An 18,298-nucleotide genomic window follows, 5' to 3' on the forward strand; every position below is an offset into this window, starting at 1 on the left:
CATGATGAGTAGTTCTTGCCTTAAGTTCTGTGGCTTAATCATGCATACCCATTTCAGAAATGGTTCCAAGACATCCTTTGGATGCCAAATTGCTCTTTTTTTCTCTAGTATAGTCAACATTTATTTAACCCCCTTCCAGAATATCTGATGAATCTGTAGGTATGTCATAAGACTTCAGTGTGTGCTGTGTTGTGCTTGAATAATAGAAGCATTCCATTCAACATTTCATGGACAAAAACAGACACTTGTGTATCTGTATCTGTAATAGCTATTCCTGCATCAAGGTTCACTTATCCCCTCCTATCAGGGCACTGAAGTCCAGCCCATGACCAATGGAAATCTTGTTCAGCAATTCTTGTGGCTTCTGAGATTCATCAGATGTATCTCACACACTTTTAAGCACAACTATGCAGCCATGAAGGCTAGAAAGCCACTTTGTTTATAGTGGAAGTGGAGATTCGCATGATTTCCAACTGCCTACTCTATTTCAATATTGTCTAGTTCGGTGTTTCTTAAAAATGTGGGGCGAGCCTTCCTTGTGGGGCTTCAGATACCACAGAGAGTGGGATGAAGGGTTGCCAGCTTGACCTTCAGTAGCTGAACACTTGTAGTTTTCCTCAGCTGTGTGGTAGACGTCTAGCTGGATGGAAACAGTGAGAGTCCAAGATGTCCTGACTATCCCAAGCCCTCCTTTCTGCTGTTCTCATCCCCATAGCTATGTTCCAGCCTTTCCTTGCTTCTGGTGTAAGGGAAATAATAGCAGCTCAGTGCTGTTCCAATCAGAAGCAAGGCCAGAATCAGCAACCCTGTCCCTCTTACAGTAGCATGCATGTGTAGAGCACCAGATGAGTAGAAGGAAGAGCCACTTCACTCTAAGATCTGACCTACCCTATGATCAAGGATTCTTCGACAAGGATGGGCTTCGACAGAGGTGCTTCTTCTGCTTTTTTGGTAATTTAGTCTATAATAAAGGGATTTGGGGTCCCAGAAAGCCAAGTACATTAGGAAGGCATATTTGCCAGCATTTCACAGATGAAAGAAGGACATACTTGTATCACCTCTATTCTCATACCAAAGATCACTGCCTGAACCTGTCGCACTCTCATTATGCATTGCTAAAGAGACTGCTCTTGCCTGTTGTATGTGCATTCATTTTCTCTTGAGTAGCCTGTCTTCCACTCATTTACAAGGTACAGTTTGGTTGGTTAAAGATATATATTGGAGAAACCATAATTGTCTGCCAATATGTTATTACAGTTCAGAATAAAGACAACTGACTTCCAAGTAGGGGGACTGCATATGCTCAGTTGTCTCCAGGAACCATGGAATGTTGAGTATCAGTTGGAAGGGAAAACCACAAGGTGCAGGGGGAAGAGAATTAGCCTCTTACTGCTTATAATATCCTGGGGAAGGATCTGATGGGCTGGCTGGCTCCCTGAATAAGAGCACTTCTGTTGTGGGTGGGGGGCAGAGAACACATTGTGCTTTGTTGCAGGCCTTACTCATCTTTGTCCATTCCTCCATTTGCCAAAGTATTGTTGCCGCCATTATGTTGTTACCATTGCTGGTCAAAATGTTATTTCATTGGTTCAGCCCAGTGTTTATTCGATCTGCCAAGGTGACAATTTTTTATCCTGTGCCAGTCCATTTCCAGGTTCAGTTCAAAGTGCTGGTGTTAACTTTAAAAGCTCTAAATGACTTGGGCCCAGGTTACCTGAAGGATTGCTTCCTCCCATATATACCTGACCGGACCCTAAGATCATCTTCAGAGGCCCTTCTCCAGGTGCTCCTGCCAAATGAAGCGAGGAGGGTGGCTACTAAGGAGAGAGCTTTTTCTGTTGTGGCACCCTGGTTGTGGAATGCCCTCTTCAGAGAGGCTCACCTGGTGCCTATGTTGTGGTCTTTTCAGCGCCAGGTGAAGACCTTATTTTCCTAGTCATTTTAGTCTCCGTTTCTGTTGTTTTAAAACCTATTGTATTTTAAAACTTTACATTGCTGCTGTTTTTTTTTTATTTTGGTTTTAGACTGCAGTTTTTAACTTTTAAAAGTTTTATATTATGTTTTATTGTGCTGTATTTTATGGTTTTAATTGTTGTGACCTGCCTAGAGAACTTTGGCTATTGGGCAGCATACATATGTAATAAATAATGTAATAACAGTTTTAAAAATTACTCTTAGTAAACTAAACTTAGGTAGTATTTGTACCATGTTTCACTTGGGCTGGGGAAACATTTGCTAATGTACATCAACAATAAAAGATGATAGTAGAGGATTTTGTCATCCATAGCTGCAGCTCATTTGGAATATGGCAGCAGTAGCAAATAAGATCAGGTGGAGGGTGCAACGCTGTGGTGCTCCCTTCTGAAGATTCCTTCCCCTCTTCCACCAATTTGCTAAGCAACAGCTTTGATGTGCGGAGTAGCTCTCAGCTGGGTATGTGAAAGAGGAGCATGCAGGGATTCTGAAGGAGAAGGCCAGCGAAAGAGATCCAAAATCCTGAAGTAAAACAGTGGATCAGAGAAATTGGACGAGAGAGGTCTGGACTCTTGAGCCTTGACAGAGCTGGGAGAACCAGCTGTTACACAGCTAAGTTGTCAGAGATGTAGTAGTAAGGGGGCTTAGGAATGGTAGAGCTGGCTCTGTTCTGCTTACTTTGCTGTAGCTATTTCACTGCAGAATTCTTCTTGTTATCAGACCATATCTTAAACTGAATTTGCTTGGCACATTGTAGACATGCACCCAGATCCCACGGCATGTCTGTTTGGAAGATCTCAAGAGGGAACTTTTTCCCAGCCAATGTGAGGCCAAGATTGGAGTTGAGACTAAAAGACCTTCAGGAAGATTTAAAAGAAACGGAGAATTTGAGAGACAGTTGGAGAAGAGCTGAGAATGTTAATGTGTACAGATCTGTGTGGTTCTGTTTATTATCTTGATACAAATCACTAAAAAATTGAGCTAACCTTTTTTACTTTTATTTTGGTTTGCAGTTTGCAAGGATTTGGATACCTGATCCAGAAGTAGTCTGGAAGTCAGCAGAACTTCTGAAAGATTATAAACCAGGAGACAAAGTCCTCCATCTTCGGCTGGAAGATGGCAAGGTAATGTTAGCTGTTATTGCTATCCCTCATTGCAACACTGATTGAAATTGGTATGCTTTGATGAAAAAGGCTATATTTTCATGGTGTGATCCTATTTATTTATGTAGAGTATTTCGTATTCTGCCTGTTATACACAATTCTCAACATGGCTTACAGTATATTTAAAATTAAATAAAATAGTCTGTGTATACCCAGCAATGGGCCAGTTCGCATGTAATAGCAAATTGTGGGTTTGCTATGCACAAGTGGGAGCGAGTGATTGCACTCCCTCCGGCACGCCCGTCAATTGCGCTTTTAATCAGCAACCTATAATTGGTTAGGTTGTAGGTTGTGAGCGTGAAACGTGAACCCAGAGCTCTGGGTTGTTTAGGGGCTAAACAACCCAGTGGTTAAGCCAACAACAAACCATAGGTTAACTGCTGGGCTGTTTAGCCCCTAAACAACCCAGTGCTCTGGGTTCACACATCACAGTCACAACCTACGATTCAGCTGATTGTAGGTTGTTGATTAAAAGTGGAACCGGGTCTATATCTGTCCACTTAAAAAAAAAAGAAGCTATGTGTGATCATTTTGTATGCGTAAGACTTCTTTTACCACAGTTTTTCTAGCCACCTGGCAAATGAACCATATGAGAAATGGAAAAATATGTCTTTAAATGTAATGTATATGGTCTTATTTATTTTTCAGGATCTTGAATATAGTCTTGATCCTAAAACCAAGGAATTACCACCCTTGCGAAACCCTGATATACTTGTGGGTGAAAATGATCTGACAGCGCTCAGCTATCTCCATGAACCTGCTGTTCTCCATAACTTAAAAGTTCGATTTATAGACTCAAAACTCATCTATACATATTGTGGTAAGCACAGAACTGGGCTTCCTTATGTTGCTGGCTGTGTCAGATAAATAGGTATGGAAATATGAAGATCCAGGGTGAACCCACCCTTCCCCCAGTAAGTCCATTCAATGTGAGTTGCACTTAGAGTTCAGTGCTTGTTTGGTTTATTTAAAAAAATACGTATGCCTTCCCAAAAACAATTAGGGCAGCTAATAGCTATAAAAAGTTAAACTATAAAACATCCTAAAACTTGTATAATAGTACAATACTATAATAATACAAGACTAAAACAGTGGCATAAAGGAAAGATCAGCAGATGGGTTAGAAAGCTAATATGGATCATAATTCAACATGGGTTAGAAGCAGATTGTACATTTTAGAATAAGTAATAGCACAATCCTATATATGTTTAGACAGAAAAAAGTCCTACAAGTCCCAGCATTCCTTAGCCAGCATAGCTGGCTGGAGCATGCTGGGAGCTGTAGGATTTTTTTCTGTCTAAACATGCATGGGATTGCATCCTTAATCAGTAATCAATTGGAAATTATTTCCAATTTGTCACTGAAAATTTTAATCAAATACCCAGTAATCCCTGGTATGCACTGCTAAACTAAATAGGCTGATATGCTGAAAGACTAATTTAAATTTTTACTTTAAAAAAAGTTATTTTCTATTGGTCATGGGTAATAGTTCTCATGTTGCAACAGACAAAGACACTGCTATTTTAAATGTAAGCATATCGAATCACATGATCTGTAAATTGCAAAACAACAAACATAAGGAGTTTTAGAGCCATATACTGTCATAAAGCTTGGGACTGATTCAAATATTATCAAAACATGGCTGTTTAGCAACATGGTCAGGGCTGTGCTAATATTTGGACAAAGAGCAAGTTAAGAACCTAGGGAGGTATGGCATTGATTGAGGTACTTAACATAATCTAGCCAATACACATTGGAAGCAAATGTCATCGCAGCCACCTAGATTTTTGGCAGTTATCAAGCCATCAAGGTAATGTTTGAAGTAGCCTTGAGCTGAGGGTCTACTTGGAATGAATTGAAATCAATTGGATCTGCTTCCTATTAAATACTGCCAGCTTGGGATGCAGTCATAGAATCATAGAATCATAGAATAGTAGGGTTGGAAGGGGCCTACAAGGCCATCGAGTCCAACCCCCTTCTCAATGCCGGAATCCAAGTCAGAGCATCCCTGACAGATGGCTGTCCAGCCTTGTCTTGAATGCCTCCAGTGTGGGAGAGCCCACCACCTCCCTAGGTAATTGGTTCCATTGTCATATTGCTCTAACAGTCAGGAAGTTTTTCCTGATGTTCAGCTGGAATCTGGCTTCCTGCAACTTGAGCCCATTATTCCATGTCCTGGACTCTGGGATGATCGAGAAGAGATCCTGGCCTTCTTCTCTGTGACAACCTTTCAAGTACTTGAAGAGTGCTATCCTATCTCCCCTCAGTCTTCTCTTCTCAAGGCTAAACATGCCCAGTTCTTTCAGTCTCTCTTCATAGGGCTTTGTTTCCAGTCCCCTGATCATCTTTGTTGCCCTCCTCTGAACCCTCTCCAGTTTGTCTGCATTCTTCTTAAAGTGTGGTGTCCAGAACTGGACACAGTACTCCAGATGAGGCCTAACCAGTGCTGAGTAGAGGGGAACTAGTACTTCCCGGGATTTGGAAGCTATGCTTCTATTAATGCAGCCCAAAATAGCATTTGCCTTTTTTGCAGCCACATCACATTGTTGGCTCATATTCAGCTTGTGATCGACAACAATTCCAAAATCTTTCTCGCTTGTAGTGTTGTTGAAGCACGTATCCCCCATCTTGTAACTGCGCATTTGGTTTCTTTTTCCTAGGTGCAGAACTTGGCATTTATCCCTATTAAATGTCATTCTGTTGTTTTCTGCCCAGTGCTCCAGTCTATCCAAATCACTTTGAATTTTGTTTCTGTCTTCCAAAGTATTAGCTATCCCGCGCAATTTTGTGTCATCTGCAAATTTGATCAGCATTCCCTGCACCTCCTCCTCCAAGTCATTAATACAAATGTTGAAGAGCACTGGGCCCAGGACTGAGCCCTGCAGTACCCCACTCGTTACCTCTCCCCAGTTTGAGAAGGTCCCATTGATAAGCACTCTTTAAGTCCAATTCTGTAGCCAACTGTGGATCCACCGGATCGTTGTTTCATCTAGCCCACTTTGAGCTAGTTTGCTCATCAGGATATCATGGGGCACTTTGTCGAAAGCTTTGCTGAAGTTGAGGTATATGATGTCTACAGCATTCCCACAGTCTACAGGGGAGGTTACTTGATCAAAAAATGAGATCAGATTCGTCTGGCAGGATTTGTTTTTGACAAATCCATGTTGGCTTTGAGTAATCACGGCATTGTTTTCAAGGTGCTTGCAGATGGATTGCTTTATCATCTGCTCCAGAATTTTCCCAGGGGTTGATGTCAGACTGACTGGTCTGTAGTTCCCAGGTTCCTCCTTTTTACCCTTTTTGAAGATAGGGACAATGTTAGCCCTCCTTCAGTCATCTGGCACTTCCCCCATCCTCCATGATTTCTCAGAGAGAATAGACAGAGGTTCTGAGAGTTCTTCTGCCGGTTCCTTTATGACTCTAGGATGCAGTTCATCTGGCACTGGAGATTTGAACTCATTCAAAGTCATTAGGTGTTCCTTGACCATATGCCTATCGATCTCAAGCTGCAATCCTGCCCCTTCAGCCTGTACTTCGCCTTTGCCAGGGGGGTCATAGACCCTCTTTTGGGAGAAGACTGAGCCAAAGTAGGAATTGAGCACCTCTGCCTTTTCTTTGTCATCTGTTATCGTTTTGCCATCCTTATTTAATAGCTGAACCACCATTTCTTTCCTCTGCCTTTTACTATGCACGTATCTGAAGAAAGCCTTTTTGTTGTTTTTAGCATCCCTTGCTAACCTCAGCTCATTCTCAGCTTTAGCCTTCCTGACGCCATCCCTGCAATTCTGTGCTACCTGCCTGTACTCTTCCTTTGTTACTTGGCCTTCTTTCCATTTCCTATATGTGTCCTTTTTTGTTTTCAGGTCATCCCTAAGCTTTTTGTGAAGCCAGGCTTTTTCTGTTGTCTTCCACCTTTTCTTCTTGTTGGAATGGTTTGTAATTGTGCCTTGAGAATTTCCTTTTTTAAAAGCTCCCACCCATCTTGGACTCCTTTTCTCGTTAGCGTCGCTTGCCATGGGACCTTACTGATCATTGTTCTGAGTTTATTAAAATCAGCTTTCCTAAAATCCAGGGTACGCGTTTGACTATGCTCGGCTTTTGCTTCCCTTAGAACCAAGAACTCAAGCACAACATGGTCGCTTTCCCCCAGAGTTCCTGTAACTGCTACTTTATCCATGAAGTCATCTCTGTTGGTTAGGATCAAGTCAAGGATAGCCGATCCTCTAGTTCCTTCCTCTACTTTCTGTAGGAGGAAGTGATCTGCCACACAAGTCAGGAATTTCCTGGAGGGGCCATGTTTTGCAGAATTTGTCTCCCAACAAATATCGGGGAAATTGAAGTCCCCCATTAATACTACATCATGCTTCCTTAAAACATTGGCTATTTGCTTTTCAAAAGTTTCATCCTTGTCTTCTCCTTGATTGGGTGGTCGGTAGTAGACTCCGACCACCAGGTTCCTTTTATTCTTTGCTCCATTTATTTCAACCCAGATGCTCTCGATGGGGCTACCAAGCTCATCCTCCTGTATTTCTGTGCAGAGATATGTATTTTTCACATACAGTGCAACCCCACCTCCCTTTCTGTTCCTCCTGTTCTTTTTGAACAAGTTATATCCTTCAATTGCTGTATTCCAGTCATGAGAATCATCCCACCAAGTCTCAGTTATACCTATCAAGTCATAATTTCCCTCTTGTATTAAGAGTTCAAGTTCGTTCTGTTTGTTTCCCATACTCTGGGCATTAGTATATAGACATCGAAGACCATGTGCTTCATAGTCTGGCTTTCTTCCTACACGTTTCTGAAGAAATTGGGCGCTATTAGAGCTGTTCTCTCTGTTGCGGTGCATGAGCCTTGGTCCATTGTTACCCCCAACTTTACATCTCCTTTCCCCATAGGATTCAGTTTAAAGGTCTCCTGATGAAGTTCTTCATGCTGTGGCCAAACACATTCTTCCCATCCTTTGTGAGATGCAACCCGTCCCTTGCCAACAGCCCATCTTCCAGGAAGTATAGCCCATGGTCCCAGAAACCAAATCTCTCTCGTCGGCACCACCTTCGTAGCCAGTCATTCACCCGGAGTATTTTTTGTTCCCTTTCTATCCCTCTTCTAACTACTGGAAGGATGGATGAGAAAATTATCTGGGCCCCAAAGTTCTTGAGTTTCCTTCCCAAAGCTTCAAAGTCTGACGTGATTTCTTCGTAGCTCCGCTTGGTGGTATCATTTGTTCCCGCATGGATGAGAAGAAAGGGATACCTGTCAGTGGGCTTTATGAGTGCAGGCAACCTTTCAGTCACGTCTCTAATTCATCCTCCCAGCCCTCCTTAGTGATTAAAATACAGTTGTTACATATTTGCTTCATGTAGCCTACCTCTCCTGTTTTCTAGCTTTGGCTATAGCAGAGTCTGTATCTTTCGGCTTCAGCTACCCTCTGACCTCACCGGTTCAACATAGCAAATAATGTCTCTTGGCACGAAAGCCCTTCATAATGGTAAATGTTGCAGAGGCTGTTGCAGCTAGGGATGTTTGAGAATTTTGTTCCTGTTTGCAAATCATCAAAACTGGCCTTGTTCGCAACACCAAACCTGAGCACATTTTCCTGAAAAAGCTTGCACGTTCCTGAACTTGTGATCGTGTTAAAATAATGTGTAATTTTGTGAGAAATGTTCACTTTAAAATGCACATTAAAAAAAAAAAAGGATTTTCACACTTTAGTCAATGGGGGGAAAGTGCACTTTTGAAAAATGTGCATGGAAATGTGCACTTTTCCTGTTGAAAAATGCGCACTTTCACCACTTTGAATGAAAAGAAAAATGGGTTGCAGACAAGAACGGGAATGAGGCGAACTGAGCTTTGAACTGGAATTAGGAGAATCTGAACGAGGTCGGGCAACCGTGGTTTGCCCATCCCCAATGGCAGCCTGCCCCAAGGTGCCCTCTTGACGCTTTGGACTACAACTCTGAATAGCACAAGCCAGCATGGCCAGTTGATGGGGATGATGGGTGTTGTAGTCCAAAACATGGGAGAAGGCTGGGCTATTGCCTTATATCCTTAAACAAATGTGCTGCCATCGCACTTGTAAAAATGCCTCCTTCTTAATCTGAATAAATGTTCATAAGTGACACATCCTAGGTGAAAAAATGCATTCTTGGCATCAATTTTTAAAGTCCTTTGAATACCTCTGGCACAACCTTTAGGGCTATAATGTTTTTTAAAACAGTTAAAACCCATGTTTTGAAAACGGAGGTATGTGGTCTAGTTGGGCATGTAAAACTGGAGTGACCAGATGATTGGGTTATTCTGTTCCTGGTCTAGATCTACATAGGTGTCTAACAACACAATAGAATAGACATTAGCTGGATTTCTTACCAATGTTGACATAGCATTAAACTTACCTTGACTTTTACCTCTAATTTGCTATAATTGAACAAAATAGCCTCATACATTTATGTATCCAAGCTTTTAGAGACTGTACTGATATATGAAATGAGGCAAGGATATTTGGTAACCTCTAGTTTAACTCCTTTATATATGAATAGGTCACTGGTTTATTGCATAGAAATGATCCCATTATTAATTGCATAACCTGGCTATAGTTGTGGTGTCCGGTGCTCATCTATCTTAGTCCTGAGAGTTGAAACAAGATGTGAAGCTACATTTTAAAAGGTGAAGGCAACATTTTAGGAAAGCTTGAAGATTAGGAAGGGTTTATGCAGGGTTTCCAGTTTTCAAACTCTTCCACAACTCTTTGTTCCTTCCTATAGACCCCTGCCCCTATCCGCTGTCCGCCAATATCCCAGGTTTACATTCCTCCTTTAACTCTACCATTGTACTCTTTTGAGATTAGAATTATTTTTTTTAATTTACCCTAGCATATATTTTCATAGTTACAAATTCCTCTCACTATTAGTAGAAGTGATATCTAATTGATGATATTGTTTTATTGTTTGACTTAAGATGGATAATATGATGTGTGTGTAATCTTGATTGCAGTATACTTGCTGACTGCTAATCTTATCCTGTCTTGTTAGGAAAAAAGAAACCTCACTTGGAGTAAATGAGGAAGGTGGATGGGATTTTTGGTTTTGGGACTTTTAGGTGAAAAATATAGATAAAACGGAAGCTGTTTCATGTAGATCTATTACTAGAACAAATGATTTCCCCGCTTTATTACACATCTATATTGTTATAAGATGATATTGGGCAGTATCCAATACTGTGGCTCCGCTTACGCCATTGACATAGTGCTAGCATAAGTGACCTCTAGTGCAGCGCCAGTAGTGTATGCTGGTGTGATAGGTTTTCTGGGAAACCTGTTGCGCCAGCATACCCTCTTGGCATTGCACTACATGTTGCTTACATTACCACTATGGCAATAGTGTAAGTGGAGTGGCGGCATTGGATACCACCCAATGGGTCCATAATGTATATATAATTACAGAGAAAACAATAACATGTCAGTTTATTAAAACAACTTATTTTTCTCCACGACCTCAAAAAAGATATTTGTGGTCCTGCTTGGGAAATCCTTCGAAATGAAAACATTTTAGTTCCCTTCCTTCTGTAGTAATTTTTTTTTGTCTTTTGATTCATTTTCAGTTTAAGTGGATTTAACTGTTGGCATTTATAATTGGTTAGTAAGAGCATATTAACAATTGATGTAATTTGGAAAATGTTTGTTGGGCTGTGCCTAAAATCATTTGAGTATAAGCCCATTTTCTTGAGAGCTATTTCAAAAGACTGTGGAAACACCTATCCCCTCCTCTCACTTTTGTGTCTGTCTCAAGAGTAGCAATCATTATTTTCTTCATTTTAGAAAGATAGCAAGCACCTATTCACTGGGGATGCTTCACTTGCAGCAAAGAAACAAACACTCTTTTCCCAAGTGAACTGTGGCGGTGCTTGCATGATGTCAGGACACCTGAATTGGCAACCTGCCTTCCTGTTTCAAAACAAACATTTATTTATAGTTAATTGCAGATGGCAATCATAATACGGGTCAGTGATTCAGTTAGGTAACTTTAGACCAATCTTCCCCAACCTGGTGCCCTCCAAATGTTTTGGGCCACAACGCCTATTAGCCCCAGCCAGCAGCTCTGCCATTTTAAATACGTATTTTAAATCTGTGCATTGCTGCTAGGTTTTGTTCCGGTTGTACCTTTATATTGTAGTTTTGAGCTTTCATATTTTATATTGTTTTATGTTGTACTTTATTGTTTTAATTTTTGTGAACTGCCGAGAGAGCGTTGGCTATTGGGTGGTACAAAAATGAAATAAATCATTTTAAAAAATGACCATCCAGAATGCTGGGAGTTGTAGTCCAAAACATCTGAAGGGCATGAGGTTGGGGAAGGGTGTTTTAGACTCTAGCCATGATTTTGAGCTATGGCCCCATTCATGAAGACTGAGGAGTCAGGAAGAGGTTTTCAGCTGACACTGTACATGGGAATTATGGTCTCCATTTTTATTGTTACCAGAGCAATAATGATCACATATGTTTGTTTTGCCTTTATACTGCTGATTATCTTTTTTTTCTTTAAACGAATACTTTGCCAAACAAAAAGGGAAAACTGAAGCTCCCTGCAGTTCAGCACAGGATGTATCTTTTTATAAACAAAATAAAAACAAATTCCTATTGCTCCCCCCCACCCAATTTAATATTTGCCAGTAACATCATCTGATTTTTACTTTTTTATTTTGCAGGTATAGTTTTAGTAGCCATAAATCCTTATGAACAGCTGCCTATCTATGGTGAAGATATCATCAATGCCTACAGTGGCCAGAACATGGGGGATATGGATCCCCACATCTTTGCTGTGGCTGAGGAAGCATATAAACAAATGGCCAGGTTTGTGGGATAGAGGCATTCTTCTTTGTCCTTTCAAAAGAACATAATTGTCTGTGATTAGTGTTTTGTTTGAGGAAGATGAAAAGGTTCTGGAAGGGTTTTCCTTATTCAGATGTTTTAATAAATATCACAAGCTAACTCTATAAATGATCTGAGTTGAAATGCCTGACAGACCACCTATAATATGAATAACAGAACAGCTTTGTTAGAATTAAGTAGAATGTGCATCTTGATTATGATGGTGACCCTGTTCAGACTTAACCCATGAATTGCAGGGATGCATGCCATGTGCGAGCCACTTCTGGTTTCCAGGAACAACCTATGAATACAGCATTTGTAGGTTGTTCCTTTGATGTCTGAACCTGGGCACTTGGGGTTGTTCATGGGTTAAACAACCCCAAGTTATCCCCCAAACAAACCATGCATTAGTTAATTAATCAGTCCACAAATTGCTGTCAAATGCTGCTGTTAGGTCCAAGCAGGGTCACTATCTGTTAAAGGAATAAATAATTGCAATTTTAAGTGGCACCTGAGTCCATACATTGAGATACCTGCATTTTGTAACAAACACCAAAACTGATGTAAAGAAGTACCAATACCTAGGAGGAGTATTGTTCGTTCTCTGTCATTCAAGACGAGGCTGGACATCAAGACGAGGCTGGACAGCCATCTGTCAGGGATGCTCTGACTTGGATTCCTGCATTGAGCAGGGCGTTGGACTCGATGGCCTTGTAGGCCCCTTCCAACCCTACTATTCTATGATTCTATGATTCTATGAGTTGTGGCAGACTTAAATGATAAGTGAGCTGAGGCAAGGAGGTGTCTAGGAAACTGACTTATGACTAAGGAAAGCACTGGTTCAAATTTCACCTTTGCTATATAAACTCACTAGATTGTCTTAGCTAGGTCACAACCTTTTAGTCTCAGCCTCTCTGCAATATGGGGATAATAATACTGATCTAATTTACAGGGTTGTTTTGAGAATTATAACAAGATAATGTACACGAAGGGCTTTGAATACAAAAATAATGTAATAATAGTTTGTATGACCAAAATTTATAGTGTTCATAGAAAATAGGTGATATTAATAGAAAACAGTTGACGCTTGAAAAAATCTTAATATTTGTCACTTGGAGAATGGTGACTCCTGGTCTTTTTCCTATAGGTGTGATATGGACATTTAATTCCACAAAGTTCTTACAGAATAACGTTCTTCTGTTGATAATGGAAGTTTACAAAATTATGAACAGCGTTGAGAGAATGAATAGTAAAAAAAAATAATTTTGAGATGCTAGAAATTTGGATCATCCAGTAAAATGGATAGGCTCTAGATACACGAAAGAAGTACTTTACATAATGCATTCTTAACACATGTGGAGTTCGTTGCCTCAAGGCCATAATGGGAAGGTAGGGGCTATCAGTGGGTATTAGCCATAGTAGTCGAATGGAAGCTCCATGTTAAGAGGCAGTATATTTTGATGATTGGATTGGGGAGGGGGGGGGAGATACGTATTTTATTTATATATTGCATTTATATACCACCTAATAGCCGAAGCTCCTGTATCCTGCCCTGAGCTCTTAGCAGGAAAAGTGGAATACACAGGAAATAAATATATATTGCCCTGAATTAATAGTGCTTTATCGTTGTAGCAGCTGTTAACACTGTCAGTTTCTAAGACCTATCTTGTAATTTGTAATAAAATATTTTTCCCTAGACTTTCATAACTGTTGCAGAACTTGACAATGTACATTCCTGCTATTGAGCACAGAATGTTAGAACACTGGGGCAAGCCACCATTAGTTGAGATTGTACCTAAGCTGTAAAATGAAGAAAAGATTAAAGAAAATTATGTCCTTCTAAAGGGCATAACATTTTGATTGTGATAGGATTCTCCCATTTGCTAGCTGGCTGATATTGTACGAAGATCCAATACAGATTCATCATAACCAGTTGCTGTGCAAACGATGTGGGGTTAAATGCGGTTAGCACTGGATCCTGAAGTTCATGTGAGGTGTCCCACTGGAAGCTGTTCACAGAGCATTAACAGACAGTTGCAACAGTGACCTCAGTGGAGTAATCCCCGGAGAATAACTTTCATTCTGCTGGCTCATCTTCCTGTCCAGAATGTAACTGTCATATTTTGCAGATGCTGATTATTATTCCCATTTCTATGTGTGCTTAGCTTTATAGAGAGTGTTTTTTCATTGTCAGTTGATCATTCTGCATCTTACAGCTTTGATGGTGTCTGGGATGTAGGACAGGAGGAAATGATACTGTACTAAATAAAAATGTGCAAAATTCCCCAAAAATTCTGTTGGCGTTCTTCAAATTATCCTCTAGAGGTTTTATTGAGCTTCAAGTGCACTAAGCCATGATAGATTAATAGCCCTAAAGAGCTTCAGTCCTTCATATTGAAAAAGGCATCACTAAGTTCTTGGCAGGGTTGGTTCAGGAACATAAAATCTGGACTAATGAGCCAGAGGTTAGTCCATGTCTCCAGTCAGCAGCTTTTCAGAGGAACATTAGGACATGTAATATTAGGACATGTACTCATAAATCTGTTTCTAATAAAAAGTAAGGCCCACATGCTACAGCAACTGCAATATTAATGGTTAGTGGTTATACCATTAAATGATTCTAAGAGCACAGTATACCATTAAATTATTCTAAGAGCGCAACTCAGCAATGTGATGTTAGAGACAAACGTACCTTGCAAAGTTCCCCTTCATTTCAATGGTGCTTGTGCAGGAGAACTTCCCTTTAGATGTACCATTGACTTAATTCTCATGACACAACAACCGATTGTGGGTGACAAGCCATGGGGGTTCTTGTATTGTGCAAACCCAGACTGATTCCTGCAGGGTGACTTGTGTGCGGGCAACAAGCCATCGTGACAACCCATGGCTTGTTCTTGGGGTTGTTGAACCCACGATGGGTTGTGTTTGGCCGAACCCAGCACTGCCAATTATTATTATTATTATTATTATTTTATATTTATATCTCGCCTTTTTCCCAATACTGGGACACATCATGGATTGTGGGCATTGGTGAGAGAGCTGTTTAGCAAGAGCAGCAGAAACGCCTGCTGCTCTTGCTGAGTGAACTTGCCCATGAATGAGTGACAATCCTTCCAACAGCTCCCAAGTGGCACTTTGGAGGGGCTGTCACTTGTTCAGTAATGCCAGGGAAAGTGGCTGCAGAACCCATCTTGTCTGCTGCCAGCCCCACTCATTGCGGGAACTGTGACCCTGATTGTGGTTCCTGGCTTTAAAAAAAAAAAATGCGTTCAGGCATTTGCACAAAAATAGGGCCGAAATATATTTCAATTTTTTTTTGACCCTGGCAATGTGTGCAAATGTCTTTTAAAAAAACGTTTTTGTCACATTTTTGGAGTTGTGCAAATGCACAATTCAGACTGCTCAAAATAGAAGGGCTTGCCTTCTCTGGTACCTTGTGTGTTTTAGCTGTCAAACAACAAGGTAACTGACAAGAGGAGACTGTATATAGGCTGGTTTGACAGCCTTTGACAGTTGAGGGAAAGGGGTGCAGCTCACCTCCTTAGCAGCATGATCCCCAGGGTTTAAAGTATTGCCCCAACCCTTGGGGGTGCCCTCCTTTGAATCCCCACTTGCCCAAGTCCCCAACATGTCTTTTTACAAATCACCCCCTTTTCCCCACCCATTCGCAGTAACTGCAGCTACATTTGACTGCTGTCAAAGGAGCTGTCAAATGTCTGCCGCCAAGTCCCTTGGGATATCTGCTGGCAGGAGAACTGAGGGGGAGAACAACCCACAGTCTGCCTAATTATCTGTTCTGATGACAACGCATACTGCATGGCTTATTTCTCATGGTGGGTTGTCATGTCATGTGAACTCAGGCATTATCTAAAATCATACTGGCCAATCACAATGTCTACTGAGTACTTCTATATCTTTAAATCTTTTGGCAGCTGATAGCTAATGGATCCTCACCACGTCTATGAAAGGAAGTGTAATGTTGAGTTATCCGCTTCTTTTTGGAGTACAGTTTTTTTGCACAAGCAAATGCAAATGACAAGAACTCTCTTCTTGCTGTATTGCAGTGTGCAAAGACACGGGTTAGTAACAATGAGAATCTTACCGTCAATTTATGAAGAGAGTAACTGATAGTTAATGGATCCTCACCACATCTCTGAAAGGAAGTGTAAAGTGGTATTATCCTCTTCCCTTTAGACTACAGGTTTTTTTGCACAGGCAAATTGCAAATGACAAGAACTCTCTTCTTGCTGTATTGCAGTGTGCAAAGATATGGGTTAGTAACAATTAAGGCTCTTACGGTCAATTTATGCAGAGAGTAATTGGCAAGAAACTGAAAGCCCCTTTAACAGCTGTGTTTCATTTGAAGTGGACTGGGAGACAAAGAAAGAGAATAAATTGCGAGTTGGGAACGATTTTGTCTGCAGATTCACTATTAATAACGGCACCAGTAGAAAAGCAAGATGATATGAGTGGCATTATGAGTGCAAATAACATTAGAAGATAGTGTGGAGGAGGCTAAAGCCTGCAGTAAGCTGCAGAGATGAGGAAACCACGGAGCAGAGACCAACATATTGTTCAGTAGTTATTTAATTTAATTTATATCCTGCTTTTCTTCAGTAGAACTCAGTATTGTTTATTACATTTTTATATCCCACCTTTCCTTCGAGGAGTTTAATGCATCATACATAAGAGTAAAATCCAATGTAAGTCCTACTTAGAGTAGACCCATTGCAATGAATGAGACTTAAGTTAGTCATTACTAATGTAAATCCCATTCACTTCAGTGGATCTCCTCTAAGGACTTACAGTGGATTTTACCCATAGTCTCTCTTCCCGCCCCACCCAGGTTTATCCTCATAAAAACACTGTGAGGTAGGCAAGGCTGAGAGACAGTGACTGGCATAAGGTTACCCTGTGAGCTTTGTGGCTGAGTGAGAATTTTAACCTCTGTCACCCTGTTCCTAGTCTGACACCCACTACACTATATTAGGGTTTCCATCCAGACCTTGAGCTGCTCAGCTTCAGCAAGGTTATTGTATAATTTGCTTTCAGACTACACCAGAACCTAAAAACTCTTCAAGGAACAGTGCAATTGCACCTGTGAAAAGCAATCGCTAATTTTTGCTCAGTTCCCAGTTTTTATGCCTTTAACAGGCACCCATTTCCTGGCCTGCACTAAAATTACAGGAAACAAATGGGCTGAAACTCCAAGAGTCATCAGTAGGTGAGTTGGATTAATTTACATCCACAAAATGGGGAAACTGTGTTTGCAGTAATTAAACTATGTTCAAAAGTGAATTTTTTCTGTGTTGTATTATTATTATTATTTATTGCATTTATACCCCGCCTTTTTTCCCTTGCAAGGAACCCAAGGCGGCTTACATTATCCTCCTCCTCTCCATTTTATCCTCACAACAACAACCCTGTGAGGTGGGTTGGGCTGAGAGTCTGTGACTGGCCCAAAGTCACCCAGTGAACTTCCATGGCCGAGTAACTTGATTTTCTGTTGATTTTTCTTGTTCTTAAGGTATGCTTTATTAAACTTGTAGGGTTGTCTTATATGGCATTGTTGGCCCCTGAGAATTGTGCTTCCTCCATCTCCTGCTCTTGAGAATGATACCTTCCCAATGTTCTTAAATACTGCTGGCTCCTTCCCAGAAACTCCCTTATCTCTGGGGAATCCTGACTTTGCAAGCATACCAGCCCTAGAGGCAGCAGGAAATATACTAGTTTCGCCAGAGCACTATGGTACAGAAAAGGAATGAAAAGATACAACTGCTAATATCATAATAAAGGTGGTAAAGGTGCCCCCAACCAGTCGTGTCCGACTCTAGGGTGTGGTGCTCATCCCCGTTTCTAAGCCGAAGAGCCAGCGCTGTCTGAAGACGCTTCCGTGGTCATGTGGCCAGCGCACGGAATGCTGTTACCTTTCCTGCCGAAGCGGTACCTATTTATCTACTTGCAATTTCTTGCTTTCGAATTGCTAGGTTGGCAGGAGCTGGGACTGAAGACGGGAGCTCACTCTGTGACGCGGCACTCGGGTCTCGAACTGCTGTCCTGCCGACCTTCCGGTCTGCAGTTCAGCGTCTTAACCACTAAGCACATGCCTTTATACAAATCTATAGTACAGCCACATCTGGAATACTGTGCACAGTTCTGGTCATACCACCTCAAAAAAGCATATTACAGAGCCTGAAAAGCTGCAGAAAAGGGCAACCAACATTTTCAAAGGGCTGGATCAACTTCCCTGTGAGGAAAGGTGACATTTGGGGCTGTTTAGTTTAGAAAAACAAGAAGG

The 18,298-nt window shown here is 41.1% G+C and overlaps 1 protein-coding gene across 1 annotated transcript in view; it reads left to right on the forward strand.

Annotated features, from left to right (window-relative positions):
- MYO5A (myosin VA) overlaps positions 1-18,298 on the forward strand; it is a 128,194-nt gene that overhangs the window by 31,887 nt on the left and 78,009 nt on the right. The window contains exons 2-4 of the mRNA XM_084817072.1: positions 2,988-3,098; positions 3,786-3,957; positions 11,838-11,982. Coding sequence (XP_084673198.1) covers positions 2,988-3,098; positions 3,786-3,957; positions 11,838-11,982 — 428 coding nt within the window. The remainder of the gene's footprint in view (positions 1-2,987; positions 3,099-3,785; positions 3,958-11,837; positions 11,983-18,298) is intronic.

The sequence above is a fragment of the Heloderma suspectum genome, chromosome 11 (assembly GCF_057233095.1).
Source record: "Heloderma suspectum isolate Gila_16-S chromosome 11, 16-S_ref, whole genome shotgun sequence".
Classification (NCBI taxonomy): domain Eukaryota; kingdom Metazoa; phylum Chordata; class Lepidosauria; order Squamata; family Helodermatidae; genus Heloderma; species Heloderma suspectum.